General features: G+C 41.1%; 2 protein-coding genes across 4 annotated transcripts in view; both read right to left on the bottom strand.

The window, feature by feature from the left end:
• The window catches only part of LOC147689045 (serum paraoxonase/arylesterase 2-like), an 856,840-nt gene extending 841,596 nt beyond the window's left edge, over positions 1–15,244 (bottom strand). Inside the window, exon 1 of the mRNA XM_086941933.1 lies at positions 15,228–15,244. The gene's annotated coding sequence lies outside the window, so the exon portion shown is untranslated. The remainder of the gene's footprint in view (positions 1–15,227) is intronic.
• Positions 1–15,279, bottom strand: part of LOC147689044 (serum paraoxonase/arylesterase 2-like) — a 130,392-nt gene extending 115,113 nt beyond the window's left edge. The window contains exons 1-2 of one of the 3 annotated variants that reach the window (XM_086941934.1): positions 15,123–15,279; positions 14,103–14,161 (exon numbers count right to left, since the gene is read on the bottom strand). In XM_086941934.1, coding sequence (XP_086798060.1) covers positions 14,103–14,134 — 32 coding nt within the window. In that variant the 5' untranslated portion in view covers positions 14,135–14,161; positions 15,123–15,279. The remainder of the gene's footprint in view (positions 1–14,102; positions 14,162–15,122) is intronic. The other 2 variants (XM_086941936.1, XM_086941935.1) reach the window with 2 other exon arrangements.
• Positions 15,280–17,808: the final 2,529 nt, after the last annotated feature.

The following is a 17,808-nucleotide window of genomic DNA, read 5'->3' as shown; positions in this document are numbered from 1 at the left end:
AGAGGAGACGGGTCCTGAGTAGCTGGTCAGCAGGAGGCACCAACCACCAGCGCCGTTGCTGAGGGCTCTGCTCAGCCTAGTAAGTCCTAATATTTATTATTTCCCTAATGTTGGGTTTTATGATTCTTCTGGGTTTAGGGTTGAATCTTGGGATATTGGAATGTTGGTGCTGGATTCCAGGATGGGAGTTGCTGCCTGAAGCATGGTGTTGCTGGTGAGAAATAAAGTTCCTCTGACACCTTTACCTGCCGGCTTACTTCCACGTGGAGAGGAGGACAGGATACGAACAAACTCTTACAACGTACAATATATTTAATTTTTGTTTAATACCTGTTATCCTTGTATTATCTTTTTATTCCATTATATTACATGCTTTTCATTTTTGGGAGCAGACTTTTTCCAGTCTCTACTCTCTAGTTCACTTACCTTCTCCTTTGTTCATAATCTTTCCCACTCTCCTATATACCATGTGTACTGATACTAAAAATAACACATTTTGGTACTCTACTATCTACTGTGAAGATTGCAGGCCCAAGTAAGCTATTATTATGAATAATATTCACCATGTATGTTTGTTGAGAAGGCTTTCTTTTTCCTGCTCATGCTCTAAAAGTTGAGCTCATGATAGAGTGGCCATGGTCTTTATGGACCCTCCCGCCCCAAGGTTATTTGCTGTCTCATTTATTTATATAGAATACCAGCAGTTTTCAATGACAGTGCAGCATGGCTGGAAAAACAGTAGGAGGTTCCACACCCATTGCATTTACCAACCAACACCATATGTCTTTTATTGACCATTATTCCATCCCTAACTTGACGAACTTTGTGAACCAATCAAATGTCCAGAGTGATAATTTTGTTCGAAGTCATCTCTTAGCTCTGCTCCAGCAAATCAATCCAATCATATCCCCTCTAGAGGTACTCTATCTGATGTTATATTTGTTCTTGCTGCAAATTCATTTGTTAGACCATTTTTATATGGTTCTGAAGAAGTGATATCAACAATGCATGTTGTGATTTTAATATGAAATTATGTTTTTTTTAAATGTATTTTGTAATTTTGGACAGTACAGCCCGATGAAGCTCTTGTATGAGTGAAATTAGTTGGTTGTCTTGTCTTTATTGTGAAAAGACAACCAATGAAGAACTACTTTTAACAACACGAGCTGGACATATCTGGAGCTTTATTGCTTAGACTTTCCACACATTTATTTGTAATTGGTTGGAAAAACGTTGCCTCTCTTTTTTTGTTGTACATTACTAAATAACTAAGAAAGGAAAATTCCAACTTTCTGATAGTGGCCTTTTTCAAGAATGCAATTTAAAAAATGACAGTGGATTTTTTATTACAGTTCCAAAGACACCAAGCATGAACTGGTTCCCTGCTCCCATTTGGACATGATCACTTACTAGATGTAATAGGTTTATGTCCAATGTTAGCCTAAGGGAGAGTTAGGCCTTGCAGTAGTGAAAAATGAATGTAAAAGTTTTTCACTACCAGAGCATGTAAAACAAAAATAAAAGTATGTGTTCCACTTTTTAAATACACTGCACTGTGACCTCTGGGCTCTCCAGGGCCTACCTTAGGGGTGACTTACATGTATTAACAAGCATTTGCAATGCAATAGGTCTCGCATTTACGTTGGTTTGAGCTATTAGCATTGTAAATGACAGTCTTTTATTTATGTGTTTGTTTTTAAAACATAAATATAAGGCATTGTCATTTACAATCCTAGTAGCTTAAACTCTCACAAATGTGAGACCTATTGCACTGCAAATGCTTGTGCTATTAAAGCTGCATTTCTGTAGCTTGAAGGTTTAGGACTAAACAATATTTTCAAAAGGTTGACTGACTAAACCGGACTTTGGAATTTCAATAGTAATCAGCTTGAAAAATGAAGAGCTTTGATTTGTTCTTTTCATAAAAATATTATGTGAACTCGTAAAATTATTCTGTTTACCAAACTCATAATTATTTTGAAATCACTACAATACACAAAACCATGCATGCATTTCTACAACTATCCTGCAATAAAATATAATGTGTGTGTTCAGTGCTGTTCAAATGATACTGCAGGGTATAATAAAGTGAGTCAGGCAGGAGGAGCCTCCTGATCCCAAGATTTTTGACTGGGTTGTGTTGTTGGGCATTACGTTAAACAGTATATCTGCCCAAAGAGAGAGACTAGCATACATTACAAGAGTCCTGAAACTACCACGCAATGGCCTGTCGCATATGGTTTAAAGAAGAAAAACATGTCAATAAAAATAAAGCAAAAAGAGGCTATAGAGCGATTAGGCTGAGTGTAAAGCACAGTAATACCTTTGGGTTGAGTTTGCACTATACGAGCCTGCAGCGTGAGCTGCAGCACTCCTAATGTGTGCCGGGATGGTTAAAAACGCAACAATAGCCTCTAGAGCGATTAGGCTGAGTGTAAGGCACTGTAATACCTTTGGGATGAGTTTGGGCTAGACGAGCATGCAGCAAGAGCTGCAGCGCTCCTAATGGGTGCTGAGGTGATTAAAAGCGCTACAATAGCCTCTAGAGTCTGTATAGCGATTAGGCTAAGTGTAAGGAACAGTAATACCTTTGGGTTGAGTTTGCGCTATACGAGCCTGCAGCATGAGCTGCAGCGCTCATAATGTGTTCCGGGATGGTTAAGAGCACTACAATAGCCTGTAGAGCGATTAGACTGAGTGTAAGGCACAGTAATACCTTTGGGTTGAGTTTGCGCTATGTAAATCTACAGCATGAGCTGCAGCGCTCCTAATGTGTGCTGGGATGGTTAAAAGCGCTATAATAGCCTGTAGAGCGATTAGGCTGAGTGTAAGGCACAGTAATACCTTTGGGTTGAGTTTGTAGAGAGCAAGTGGTGCTCCAAATGTGTGCAGGACAGTCACAAGCTCTGCAACACCTTCGGGTTGAGTCAGCCCAGGAAAAGTGTGAAAGAGGAGGCGAGGGGAGGAAGCTGAGGTGAGGGTGGAGGCAAAGTAGATGTTAAAGAAGGGAGGAGATCTGGGATGATGGTGGACCTAGCCCTGCAGCTGCGTCTGGTTACATGCTGGCACTAGGAAGATCCTGCTCTCAGAGCCTGGGGAGCGAGACCCCTCACCCCCGCCGAGCACTCAATAGTGTCCAGGAATTAGCTGCTCAGAACATGCAGCAAGAGGTCGACTTGCTCATTTTATCCAGCTTGCCATAACATCAGATTGTAAAACTCATTCTTTCGGATGATCTGGATTTTCTTGTAAGGCAGGCTTATTTCTCATTTTCTCTTTGTGACAAAATGCACCTCTAATGTAGTCTTAAAGCTGCAGGGCCTACATGCAAATTACATGTTTCTCAGAGTTCCCTCGCCTATGGTTGCGTGCTCTGCTTTATAACATTCAAACGGTGTGAGAGGGATGCAAAGTGCCTGCCTGAGCAGTGCAGTGTGCGCGCTGCAAAGACACTAGAAGAAAATATAAACAAGGAAGTAGTCCAGTGCTTAATTTGTGCCGGTGCTTAGCACCGGCACTTATTTATCAGGGCTGGGTGTACACCATGCATCTGCACGTCATATGGTATTGTGGGAATTTGTGGCATTTTTAATATAATTACATCACTGACTCGGCGCACACAGTGCTGTTCCTCCCCCGTGTCCCGGGGAACAGTGTTGCGGCTGTGAAAGACAATAATTAAAAGATTCATGATTATTCATTATTGGTCCAGACCATCCAACCTTAATTTATTCAATATCAATAAATCCGATCCAACCTTGATGCGCATTGCAAATTTGCCTTACTCCCTTAGTTCAGTGTTCCGGTGGGCGGGACACTGATTGGGCTAGATTTGGTAGGGGCTGTGCAGCAGGCAACATGCGTAGATTTTTTTTTAAATGCCACGCCTGCACCCCCCAAGTCATCAGCCACGGTTCAGGTCAGTCCCAGGACGTTGAGAGCAGGCAGCAGCAGGCCTATCAGTTAATAAATTATAATCAAAACCGCGGTTCCAGTGAAATAATACATATACTTTCTAGTAAATACAAGGCATAATAGCAATAGCAGCTGAGGGTTAGGGGGACGCTAGAGAGAGAAGTAAAGCTCACGACACCAGGATTCATATCCAAATTGAATTTGTATTATTTTCACGGAAAGATTAAATGACATATAAAACTTTACATTAGGTATCAAAAAAGGATCACTGAAATAATATCGAGGGACAAAATATCGACTTGCCAAAATATCGTGGACAAAATATCGACAGTCAAAATATCGAGTTTGTATCTACAAACAGGTAAGTACAAAAATATCGGGTACAAAATATCGTTAACAATAATATAGATGTAAAAAATATCGACTTTATTAAAAACAGTGTTAAATTAAATTAAAATTAAATTTTAATTACTAAAATATACTTAAAAATACTTGAATTAAATTATAATAATTAAATAAAAAATGAAAATAATAAAAATAATGTTTTACAATCTTATTTGTTGACCCTGAACCCTAAAATATACCCCTTTACCTAAAAACCCAAAACTGACCCTGAACCCTAAAAATACCCCTTTACCCAAAAACTAAAAACTGACCCTGAACCCTAAAAATGCCCCTTTACCCAAAAACTGAAAACTGACCCTGACCCTAAAAATGCCCCTTTACCCAAAAACTGAAAACTGACCTTGAACCCTAAAAATGCCCCTTTACCCAAAAACTGAAAACTGACCCTGAACCCTAAAAATGCCCCTTTACCCAAAAACAAAAAACTGACTCTGAACCCTAAAAATGCCCCTTTACCCAAAAACTGAAAACTGACCTTGAACCCTAAAAATGCCCCTGTAACCAAAAACTGAAAACTGACCCTGAACCCTAAAAATGCCCCTTTACCCAAAAACTAAAAACTGACCCTGAACCCTAAAAATGCCCCTTTACCCAAAAACTAAAAACTGACCGTGAACCCTAAAAATGCCCCTTTACCCAAAAACTGAAAACTGACCCTGAACCCTAAAAATACTCCTTTACCCAAAATGTATCAATATTATTTAATTACCAAATAATTATTAATTAACAATAACAATAAAGTAAATATATTAGCACATTAGCTGTAATTATTTTAATAATTAATATTATTTTTTCCCAATTAATTACTTAACAATAACACAAAATTATATATATTAAAATGTACTCTAATTAATATATTTAACTAATTACAATTAATTAATTATCAATTAATTACTAATACAAACTATGTACAAAATTATATTAATTAATTAACTAATTATTATTAATTAATTATCAATTAATTATTAATTATAAATATTTACAAACATATATTAATTAATTAATTATTATTAAATTACTTCCCACCCTATTCCCCTATAAACCCACAACCCGCTACAGAATTACATTACGCAATTATTAAAAAAACAAAATTCATTTAATAAAATATTTTATAACATTAATACACACTTTTCACACATATTATTACATAAAAATACACTATAAAATATTATATATTATTAAAAATTCGATATTTTTGCTATCTATATTTTATACAGTCGATATTACTTCACTTACCTGAAAAACGATATTTTTGTAGTCGATATTATGTCCAGTCGATATTTTGTCCAGTCTATATTTAAAACTCGATATTATGTCCAGTCGATATTTTGGAGTCGATATTTTGTCTGTGCACCATCAAAAATCAGTGCGGTGTGTCCCAAGTGTATTCAAAGAACCACGGAAACAGTTGAGTGACATACAGTGAGCAATATTTACAGGGTTTCAAAGGAATGTTTATTCAAAAATTGAAAGGCGACCACTAAATAATAATGATACAATGTTCCAGCGACACTATGTATTCATAGGTGCTGTCTGCATGGTTCGCTTTCACATAGCGTCAAAGGCGTGTCGACCCGACTCTGAGTAAGGGGTCTCTTCAGGACCAACAAAATGGGGAACATCTGAAAAGTGTAAGCAAAGGGGCAATGAGATGACTGAACTACTTGCTAGATAACAACTATAAAGACAGCTAGAGGTAGGCAATTACCTGCGATGTAAGAAGGCTCATATAATAGATGTGGTGACAACCATCTGCGTGAATTGAGTAAAATTATACTCACAGTGAACCCGGCCGGGTTCTGTGGCACAATGTGGAAATGGAAAACAAAAAAGGAAATGAAATGAGGAGGGAAAAACATGCGGATCCAGACCAAAATTAAATGGGTGAGATAGTGGTAATACTCACCACTGTGGGCGATGAATGCCTCGTAGATAATCTCACTGTATGTCACTCAACTGTTTCCTTGGCTCTTTAAATACACTTGGGACACACCACACTGTTTTTTGACACCTAATGTAAAGTTTTATATGTCATTTAATCTTTCCGTGAAAATAATACAAATTCAATTTGGATATGAATCCTGGTGCCGTGAGCTTTACTTCTCTCTCTAGCGTCCCTCTAACCCTCAGCTGCTATTGCTATTATGCCTTGTATTTACTAGAAAGTATATGTATTATTTCACTGGAACCGCTGTTTTGATTATAATTTATTAACTGATAGGCCTGGTGCTGCCTGCTCTCAACGTCGTGGATTACCCATTTAAACTAACCAGATCAACTCTGAAGTTCAGCGATCCTGGTCCTGATGAGAACTCTATCACCAACAAAGAGTTTGAAACGCGTAGACTATTACAGCCAAAAGTTATATCAAACTGTTGTGCATAGATTGAAAAAATGTATATATGGCTTTCTGTGAATATTGATATTCCAGTGTAAATGTGTATGTGTGTCTGTGGTTGCTTTAGATATAGGATGATTGAGGTATGAATGAATTTTTGATTATAAATGTATTGAATCTTTTGTGGATTATTATGCTTGTATTTATGTAAATGTTGTGTATATAAGGTCTTATAATTTGTAAAGTTGGTGAAATCACAAACCAAACCTTTGAAAAAATCATTTGCTAAAAAATAAAGGATTCATTCTACTCACACATGTGAGATCAAGACATCTTGTTTAGTTCGGATGCGTTCAGAATATTGAGTCTAAAATCAATCACAGTATTGGCACTTCTTTTGTTAGTTATTGCTTGTGGTTAAGCCTTGCTGGTGGGAGCCCTGACCCAATGGTAGTTTTTTGGAATTTTATTCATGGCCACACTGCCACCCCCCTTTTTAACAATATAATCCCTAACTTGTAGATATTTATAGAAATCACGAGATTCTAACCCAAATTTAGTTTTTAGGGAATCGAAAGAGCAGAAGCCCATACAGTCATATAGCGAACCGAATTGTGTGATTCCCGATCTGACCCATCGTGTCATACACTGATCTGTAAAAATCTCTGGGAGATTTGTATTACTATCTAGAGTGGTATAATAGGAGAACCTACCGAGTCCCAAGAGTATTCGCACGTGATTCCAGACGATATAAATACCTTTAAGTGTTTTAAAGCGCACTTTTTTAAAATGACAGTCATATGTTAGCCTCCACAAATGATCGCTTGTTTCTTTGCCAATAATGAGTTCCTGTGGGGTTGGGACTAACCTATCTAGATTGGACTCTTGCCTGAGGGTTAAGAGAGCTCGACTGTATTTAAGAATAGTAGCCCACCAATAGATTTTAAAGTTGGGAAGCGCCAGACCACCTCTTTCCCTTGGTAAGATAATAAATCTTTGAGCTCTGCGCGTTCTTCCATATCCCCAGATAAAGCGAGTAAAAATATTATCAATATTTTTAAATATTGATGAGTCGAAATTTAAACAGATGGTGCGAAAAAAATACAGGAATTTTGGAAAGAATACATTTTTATAAGATTACATCTTCCTATGATTGTTAGATGCAGGTTATGCAGGCTAATTAGACTTTTTTCAGTCTTTTTTAGAAGTGGGTTCAAGTTAAGGTTTACTAGATTATTAAGATTGGAGGTGATATTGACACCGAGATATACTGCATTATCTACCACCCTATCATCCGAGTAATTTATTCGACTATTGATTATAATCTGAGTTTTGGTTTGGTTAAATTTATACCCCGAAATAGCGCCAAACTTTTTTGTTTTTTTTTCTATTTGTTTAACTGCTTCGTTAGGATCGGCTGTAACTATTGCGATATCATCAGCAAAAGCCAAGGTCTTTGTTTCACCATTAGATGTCTTCCTGGGTTGTATAAGTTGGTTTGTTTCTAGTCTCGAGATCAATGGATCAATAAAAATAGCAAATATTAGTGGGGAGCAAGGGCAAACCTGCCTTGTACCTCTAGTCACCTTGATGGTATCTGATATGTCCCCATTTACCATTATCACTGCTTCAGGAGCAGTGTACATCGCCTGAACAGCTTTGATAAACTGGTCACCAATCCCACTTTTTGACATGGCCGTCCATAGATACTGCCAGGAGACCCTATCAAATGCTTTTTCTGCATCTATTGGTATCAGGGCCATAGGGTCTCCTACTACTTCTGCCATGTCAAAAAGCGTGATCACCCTCTGAATATGGTCTGTGGTTAATCTCCCTGGGACAAATCTGTGTTGCCTAACAGATATAATTTTATGGATTAGTGGCGATAGTCTACTGGCTAATAATTTAGAATATATTTTTGAATCGCTGTTGATCAGTGTGATTGGTCTATATGCCCCAAGTTCCGTCGGGTCTTTATTTTTTTTGGCAAAAAACAATAATTTTCGCCCGCGCCCAAGATGCCGGAGGGCGTCCACCTTGGAAGATATTAATCATTAAGTTAGTTAGAATATCTTTCAGGGTATTGCTAAACCTGGCGTAGAATTCAGCAGGGATTCCATCTAGCCCTGTTGCTTACCCGATGGAAGACTATTTATTGAGAGCAAAATTTCTATCCAATCTGGAGTATTCGAGAGAATATCTTGATTCGATAGAGATAAGCGAGGCCATGTAGCTAATTCTAGATATTCATCGATATTATCCTGGCAATTACCCATCTCCGTATAAAGATCCGAGTAATACCGCTTAAAAGCTTCCCTGATTTCTTTGGGGTCATGAGTTAGTCCATGGATTGGGTCTCTAATTGCTTTAATCTTATTGTCTGAGTTCTGTTGTCTAATACGGATAGCTAATTGATGGCCCACCCGCTCACTTAGTTTGTAAGTTTTTTCCCTATTCACTGTAGCTTTACTGATGGCTTTGGTGGTAAATATTTAAGATATTAAATTCCTTCCAATAGCTACCTCTCTTACTGCCCTTTCTACGTTGTCTCCATCTTGCACCACTCTAGCTAGGTCTTCTTCCCTTCTTATTAGGCTTTCCTGTAAATTTGTTAACTTTTGTTTTTTTCTTTATTGTTGTTGATGGAAAATCTAAGAGTTTCACCCCTTATACCTGCTTTCAATGCTTCCCAGACCACCTCCAAAGGGGCACTACCCATATTAAACTTTAAAAATTCTGGAATCCCATTCTCCATATGAATACAGTATTTTTCGTTATGCATTAAAGCTCTTTCGAAAGTCCATAAGCTACGAGCAGATTGTATCGTCCCCATATTGATGCTAATTATTAAAGGATTGTGGCCAGAAAGAACCCTAGGTAGCCGGTCTATTGAGCAGCTAGATACAATGGTGTGTGTGACAAAAAAATAATCCAGTCTGGTTAGTTTTTGATGGGGATGGGAAAAAAAAGTATAGCCAGAGTTATAAGGGTGTTTGGTCTCCCAGCAATCTGTTAACCCATGAGTATGACACAGTGATTCCAGGGCTTTAAAAGTTTTAGGTTTCCTACCTTGATATTTAAAGTTATGACCAGAGGACCAATTTGTTGGGAGGTTAAGATTAAAATCGCCGCAAATAACCATGGGTACCGGCCAATGTGCAAGTTCATTAGACAAAAACAGTAATAATTCAGGATCGTCAATAACATTGCCATATACTGAGCAAATTGTGAACATTTCTCCATGGTACATTGGCCCTCTGTAGTTGCCCACCTGCCACAAGAGTCTGCTGCAGATCTTGTAAAACAGACTCCACCACCACGTGCCAAAATAGCCACCCCACGAGTTTTATTTGCCTGTGTTGTAGCAACAACTAATCTATAACCCAGATTTTTTAATAGATGTTTTTGGGACCCCTCAACATGGGTCTCCTGAAGACAGACTATATCTGCCCTTATTGATTGAAGACCCATCGCTATTTTTTGTCTTTTTCTAGGATCGTTAAACCCACATATGTTGATGGTCAAAATGTTTATTTTAGCCATTTATAGATGTTAAAAGAATTCTTTTGTATCTTTTGATATCTGCTGTTTTTGATAGTGCGAAGTGCCTTTTTTTCCTCCATTTTTTTGCTATTATGCGAAGTCATAGATTCTGACTTGATTTGTTGCCTGTTTGGTTGCCCCCACCCCCTAAAATCCCTCTACTATTGCCCCCTCCCCGACACCCCTCCACCCCCCTCCACCATCTTGTGAGGCTACCTGGTTCCCTAGGAACCAGGTTGTGGTCATCATGTGATTTGTTGACAGCTGGCATCTCCGCGTCCTAACCCCTGATGCTATGGGAGTGAAGGAGTAATTGTTTTTTTAAAGCAATGCTCATTTTTTATAATCATTAGGCACAAACATAACATCTGTATATGCGATCTATGTGGCCCCCACTCCTTTTCTCTTACTCCACAATGTCTTTCACCTCATGCCGCAAGTGCCCTAATGATTAACATTTGGTTACAAACTATTTGTTATGTTTTTTTCCTTTTTTAAGTTTATCTTTGCCGTCACTGTTTCCAGTAATCTCCTCTAGATAAGTTTGCGCCTGAATTTCACTGATGAAACTTCTGGTGACACCATTGTAAATAATCTTCAGTCTGGCAGGATTCTGTAGATATATACGGTGGCTCCCACCTGTTCGAAAAGGGTAAAGAGTTGCCGCAACCGCCATCTTCTTTCCGCCGTTGCGTGGGCAAAGTCAGGTCTACTGAATAACATATATCCTTTGTGTTCTCTTTTGTGTGTTGCATGTGCCAGATCAAATACTGCTTCCCGTAGGAGAAAGTTGCCAAAATAAACTAAGAACGTTCTTGGGTATTTCTCTGTTGAATGGAAGCGTTTGTTTAAGGTAAGGGTAAAGCGATGAGCCAGCTGAAACTCTTTGTCCCAATCCCAAGTGGTTAGTTCCGGGAAAGATTCTTTAAATAGAGAGATCATATAGCCCCTGGAATCGTTCCCCTCAACTCCCTCCGGAAATCCCAAGAGGCGTAAATTGTTCCTCCGGGCCCTATTTTCCTGATCCTCTACTTTCATCATTAAGTCTCAAACAATTCCTTTGTGTTCTTTTCCTTGTTTCTGGAGGACAGAAACATCCTTTTCAAGATTCTCGGTCCATAGCTCAACAGACGCCATTCTATCTGAGATTGCAAGACAGGTTTGGCCCACTTTATTAATGGCGCCTTGAAGTTTCTTATTATCAGATGCCACAATGTCTTACAATTTCATAATTGAGTTAAATACGTCGCACAAAGAAGGTTTAGCTTGACCTTCCCCTTCATCAGATGGTTTGTGCGCGACCATATTTGCATCTCTTAGCGGATTGTATTTTAAATTGTATTTTGGCTCGGACTTTGAGGTTCCTTGTGTCGATGGGTTTTTGTGACGATGATCGATCCGATCTGTATTGTTGCCTTGATCTGTCGTATCTTCATCTATTAGTTTATTGTGTCTCCTTTGTCTTCTTTTCTTTTTATTTTGCTTTTTCCTTGCAATGTTATCCTTAGGAGAATCATTTGTCTTTTTGGAGTTAGTATTGGAATTTGAATCAGAGGGTTCTGGGCTTTCAGAATTTATCTGCTTGTGTCTCAATCCATGTGGTTCACTTGAGGTAGACATCCCAGTCTCATATAGTTCGGACTCCGTCTCTGATTCTAGCTCTGATTCAGATCCAGGCTTGACTGGGGCTGGGAGTGGATCTATAATGCCGAGGTTTAGATCGAGGCTTAGAGGATGATTGTTTTTTTCAACTTCTGCACTGATCGAGCTTGAAGGCGGTGATAATAAGGAGGTTGAAGCAATTAGGCTCGTTGTCTGTACAGATTCTGCCGGTGGTACGGCTATCGGGCCCTCTGTAGGTCCTTTGGGTTCAATCATTGACGAACTGCACACCTCAGTAATCGGTCCAGTCGTGGTTTTCCCATTAATGGCTACTGTGTATTTACTCCGATTGCCGGGCATTTTGGACAGATTACTCACTGAAGTAGTCCCTAAATGGAATAATAACAGCCCAGCAACGTAACTAAACAGTAGTTGGTCGGTGCTGCTTCCTGAAAAACGGAAGTGACGTTTCTCATTGTGAGCCAACCATAAGCAAGGTAAAAAGAGCAATGCAAGGTTAAACAAATGGCGAGCAGCAGGACATATTATCCGCCTATAGGCGGAGTTTCACTCAACAATATAGATTACTTTATGTCTTAGAGAGACAGCACATGCGCTGCCTAGGCGAGACCTAAAAAGGAAAGTTTGGGCCTGGCAAAAGGTTTATTATGCCAGGTTTATTTTTGCCAGGTCAATATGGCAGTTTAAAAGTTGCACAAACATGCTTCAATGGCAGCCCGGAGACATTTAAAGTGCTACTTATGTGGAAGGCACAATCAGTGCTGCAGGCCCACTAGTAGCATTTAATTTACAAACCCTGGGCACAGGTAGTGCCACTTTACTACGAACTTACAAGTAAAGTAAATATGTTGGGTATAAATAGGGCTCCTGGTTTTCCACTTAAATGGATTTTTTGCAGACAGAAATATATTTTTTCTTTGTCTGTATTTATAATTGAAACGGGAAAATGCCAATAAATATGTTTAACGTTGTTGTTGTCTGCGAGTAGAGGACGAACCTGTCCGAGCGCAGGTGGGGAGAGTAATTATCAGATTTCAGCTGAGCCCATAACAAAGGTTGACGTTAGGGGCCCTCAGGCTTTTTCTGTTTAAGTATCCTGGCTGGGAGCTATGAGGGGGACGGGGGAGAGATGCACACCTAAAAGCAATTGAGCAAAAACAAATGCAGACAGCTTTTCACTTCACAGGTACTTAAGGGAGACATGCTTTGGCTTTGTTCAGTTGCTGGATCCAAGCTGGATCTGGCACTGTAGGAATGTTAAATGTGTTGATCTGTCCCAGTATTTACACAAATATTTTAAATACAACTATTTTCTTTTACAGCGCTACTCATCCCCATGCAGGGCGTCAGAGCGCTTTGCATCACACATATATGTCTCTTCCCTGGCAGATATCAGCAGGAAATGGGTTTTCGACATATGTTCATATGCTGACGATACACAATTGATAATTCCCCTGTTTGATAGGCTGACAAAAGCTGACAACAAAGGAAATCTCATCCACTGCCTTACAGAAATAGCAGGTTGGATGTCCGGACATAGCTTAAAACTAAATGCCGAAAAATCAGGGATCTTGCTTTTCGGGGGCGCACATGTAACTTATGACAGTAGTTGGTGGCCTCAAGCGTTGGGCAAGCCCCCTGAACCAAGGCAGGCTGCTATGAATTTGGGCATCATCTTTGATGACGTGCTATCCATGCAGAATCAAGTACGCTCATTGTGCGGGAAAGGCTTAGCCACATTACAACTTTTAGGAAGGCTTTTTCCCTGGATCCCTCTAAATTGTAGGAAAACGGTGACACAGGCACTTCTTGTGAGTAGATTGGACTACGGCAATGCACTGTATGTTGGCATGGCTGACTATCTTTTCACCAGACTCCAAGTGGTCCAAAACGCTGCTGCTAAACTGATTTGTAGCAAAAGTAGATACAGTTCGGCATCCTCCTGCATGAAGGAGTTACACTGGCTACCAGTACGCCAAAGAGCCAGCTTTACGCTCATGTGCTATGCACACAGAACTTTATATAAGACTGGCCCACAAATCCTACAAGGCAAATTAGATTTCCATGTGCCCTCGCGTAATTTGAGATCTCGCCAACAGTCAAAAGCACGACTAAAGTCAGGATGGGTGACCAATCTGTCTCACAATTAGCAGCGGCCCTCTAGAATAAACTCCCACTTGAACTACGCCTGACTGAAGACTACTTAATATTCAGGAAAAATCTAAAAACCTTTTTGTTCCCCAGATACTGAACTACCAAAGAGAATTCTTACAATTACCTGCACCGCACTCTGCTCAGCCTTAGCGCCATGATGTCCCTTGGGATAAATGTTGCGCTCTACAAATACAAATACAATAAATCATGTGTGTTTAAGTCAATTTGCAGGATGTTTTACATAACACAGTGAGGGATACAAGGTCCTTCAAAGCTCTCTGTGCTATTTATTGACTGCAAGTAACAAAAGGATCTCTATGTTAAAAGCAGTAAACCATTTACCCATCTAGATATATCTATCTAAATCTATAACAAACAAGCACACATTGCCTGTTTAAATAACTGTGAAAAAATACTAGCGGAAGTGTCTTTTTTTGGCTTAAGGGAAAATAAAATGTGGGTAAATACAGATAAAACGACAAAAAAATAAATAGAGTTAAATAGAGACTAAAATATTTTTTTAAAAAAGGAATACCATAACATTGGGAGTGCTGGTTGTAAGCCAATTGTACCATGTGTTAGGGAGAGAGCACAATCACTTTAGACTTGAGTCCTAAAGCCAGAAAAAAGGAAGTCAGCAAAACAGAAGTGTTGAAGGCCAAACGTTAGGGAGAAAACCACTCCAAGGATGCCAGGTCTAACAGTGCGTCTTAAAAGACTCTTTAGTGCTTGATTTATTAAACTGTAATATTCATTTGTGGATAATGAGAATCTAAACCACCTATGATGTACACATGGAAATTGACTTGCCTCGTAGCCACAATTAACATTGTCATCAGGGATGAGGGGGAATGTTTTTAAGTTTCTTTTGACAATTGAACACTTTCACATGTTAAAAGAAATATGCTTTTTTGAACTTTAAAGACATCTTACCATAGTCTAACATGATGTTTTTTGCTTGATTTTCATGCCAAATGTTTTCAGGGTTCGCTCGTGCAGGGCTTTTTACAGCCAGAGCTCTGACTCGACTCTCCCTGGTAATTTGTTGCCTTACCCATCGCTAAACCTCTAGAACAACCTCTCTCCGCGCCTTTGTTGACCGCATCATGTCAGCACAGCTACCTCGGAGACGTCCCCCTCTTACCTCAGGCCCACGTTCCTTTCCACCACCAACAGCAGGCCCACCGCGGCGAGGACCAGTAACTTCCCCATGGCAGCCGGGCTCAGCAGAGGTGGGTACACCGCACTCTTCTTCGGAGCAGCGGGTGGATGCGAGCAACTACAAACGAGAAGCCCTGCCCCGGGGGCGTCGGTGGTGGGAGGCGGTGCTCTGAACGGACGGTGTTTGCTGCTGTCGGTCAGTGGAGTATGGCGCCCCCAGAAGAACTCGGCAAGACGCCAACAAGCTCGGAGGATTCTGTTTGTTAACCTGTGTGAGAGAGAGGCCGGAGGGGACTGACCCAGCGGAGTAACCTTGCCTGCCAAATGTCCTCTGCATGCTTCGCCGGTCAATGTACCTCTTATGTCACCAGCTGGGCTGGGGAAATGTATGCGGCAAAACCTGAAAACGACACGAGTATGACTTTGTGGCAACTTCGACTACCTATGTGGACGTCACGGGCCTCAGGTGTTCTTTTCTTTGTGTTGTGTTCTGTGGCACCACAGGCAGCAGCGATCTTCACGGTCCCCGAGTCTGGCTGCATCTCTATCCCTTGGACCATGATGTTATCGTTCGGCAGAGGAGCCGAGGAGGCCACATTCACACTTTTCAGGCTCATGATTCAGGTCTTGAACAGAATATAGAAGAGCATGAAAGGGTGTGTGTGGATATAAAACATCTGATAGGGGCCGAAACAATTCTTTGCTCCTTTTCGCTCGTGGGCTCTTATAGTGACCGATGTTTCTGGCCACTTGAGCAGGGGTGTAGCATGGTCATTATGTGTGGGGCGGTGTAAGCCTCAGATTTCCCAACAAACACGCTGGCATATCTGGTTAAAATACATTATGAGAAGCAGTACAGGAGTGGGGCTTAAGAGGCAATGGAAAAAGAGGAGTGTCGATTGTCAGGGGGACTTAAAACACAATAGTTTGTTAAGGCAGAGTCATGCGAGAGAGAGTGTATGCTGTATGTGTGTCTTTAGTTCGTGTGCGTGTAAAAATCCAGGGTGAAATCCGACAGGTACCCCACCATACCTGACTGAAAGCACCTGTACCCAACTATCAATTAAACAATACTTTTTTTAGGAGGTGCAACACTCCAAACACCCCCTGAAGCTACGCCCCTCCTCTTGAGCCCATCTCCACCTTGATCGACCATGTAGGGGGCGAGACCAAGGCCAATGAGACTAGGGGGAGCTTAGAGCCTGGCACAGTCAGAGCAACCCCTCCCGTAAAAAAATTAACAAAGGCTTCTAAGGCTGCCACAGACTTCCTGGGGAAGTTGCAAAAGCACTGGTGGGCGTCAGTTATCAGCGCCTGGGCATCCAACTTGGAAACCCCCTCTCTGCAGGTGGTTCTGATTGACCTTTATCACATAGTATTAACTGTTCTCCGAGAGACTGTGTAAAAGGAGCCGATATAATGTGGCACAAAGCGGCACCATGTACGTTGGGATGTTAGCATAGCAGAAATAGGTGTAAAGGAGGAGGCTCATATAGTCTCAATGTCAGCAACTCACATCAAGTGTGTGAAGAGCCTAATCGTCAGCTGTTCGAGCAATGTCTGTTGCCTATTATAGAGAACAGGAAATGTGGCTCCACTGTTGAGACAGATACCAAATCTTGAGATTAGGGATGGTGCACCAAAACTAGAAGTCCAACAAATTTGCAGTATTGTGAAAAGTCCTTTATTATTTCAATCTTTAAAAGGCCTCAGCCAACGCGCTTCGTTCCTTGCGGAGTTGGGGTCTTTCTTGGCCGGTGGTTCGTCGGCTCTGAGGCAGGTGTAGCTGCAGTTCCGGCAGGGGAAAGGGCTGTGTGTGCGTTTCGGGGCGGCCTTGAAACAGGTGTGGCTCCATCTGGAGGTGAGAGCGTGTAGAGTGCTGGCGTTGTAGTGGTGGCGGTCGTGGTGGCGGGTGTGGGGGCCAGGGGTTCTGGTGCTGGGCTCGGTCCAGGCGCGGACGGGCACAGAGGGCAGAAGGGCACAAAAACGCGTGGCACAGAGAGCAGAAGGGCACAAAAAACGAGTGGAACAGAGGGCAGAAGGGCACAAAAACGAGTGGAACAGAAGGCAAAAGGGGCACAAAAACAAGGGAAAAACAAGTGGCGCAGATGGGCACAAAAATCGAGTGGAGCAGAAGGCAAAAGGGGCACAAAAACGGGGGGCAAACAAGTGGCACAGAGGGCAGAAGGGCACAAAAAAACGAGTGGAACAGAGTGCAGAAGGGCACAAAAAACCAGTTGAGCAGTAGGCAAAAGGGGCACAAAAACGAGGGGAAAAATGAGTGGTGCAGAAGGCAGACGGGCACAAAAAACTAGTGGAACAGAAGGCAAAAGGGTTACAGAAATACCGGAAAAACAAGAGGCAAAGAGGCAAAATACAGAACACAGAAATACAGGAGCAGCTAAGAACAGAACACAGAATGGGCAGAGAGGCACGGGGCCAGCGAGGGGAACAGAAGGGAAAACCGGGCAGAGACATGGGGGCAGCGAGGGTAACAGAAGGGAAAACTGGGCAAAGACACGGTGGCAGTGAGGGGTACAGAAGGACAGACCGGGCAGTGATACAGGGACAGCGAGGGTAACCTGTTTGGTGTACGGGCGCTCTACAAATTCCCCCAACTTCAACTTCAATTTCAACTTCAACAGAGGGAACAAAGAGGGGCACGGACC

This window comes from Lissotriton vulgaris, chromosome 10, assembly GCF_964263255.1.
Source record: "Lissotriton vulgaris chromosome 10, aLisVul1.2, whole genome shotgun sequence".
Taxonomy (NCBI): domain Eukaryota; kingdom Metazoa; phylum Chordata; class Amphibia; order Caudata; family Salamandridae; genus Lissotriton; species Lissotriton vulgaris.
The sequence above is the reverse complement of the archived record's forward strand: the minus strand, read 5'-3'. Positions and strand labels throughout refer to the sequence as shown.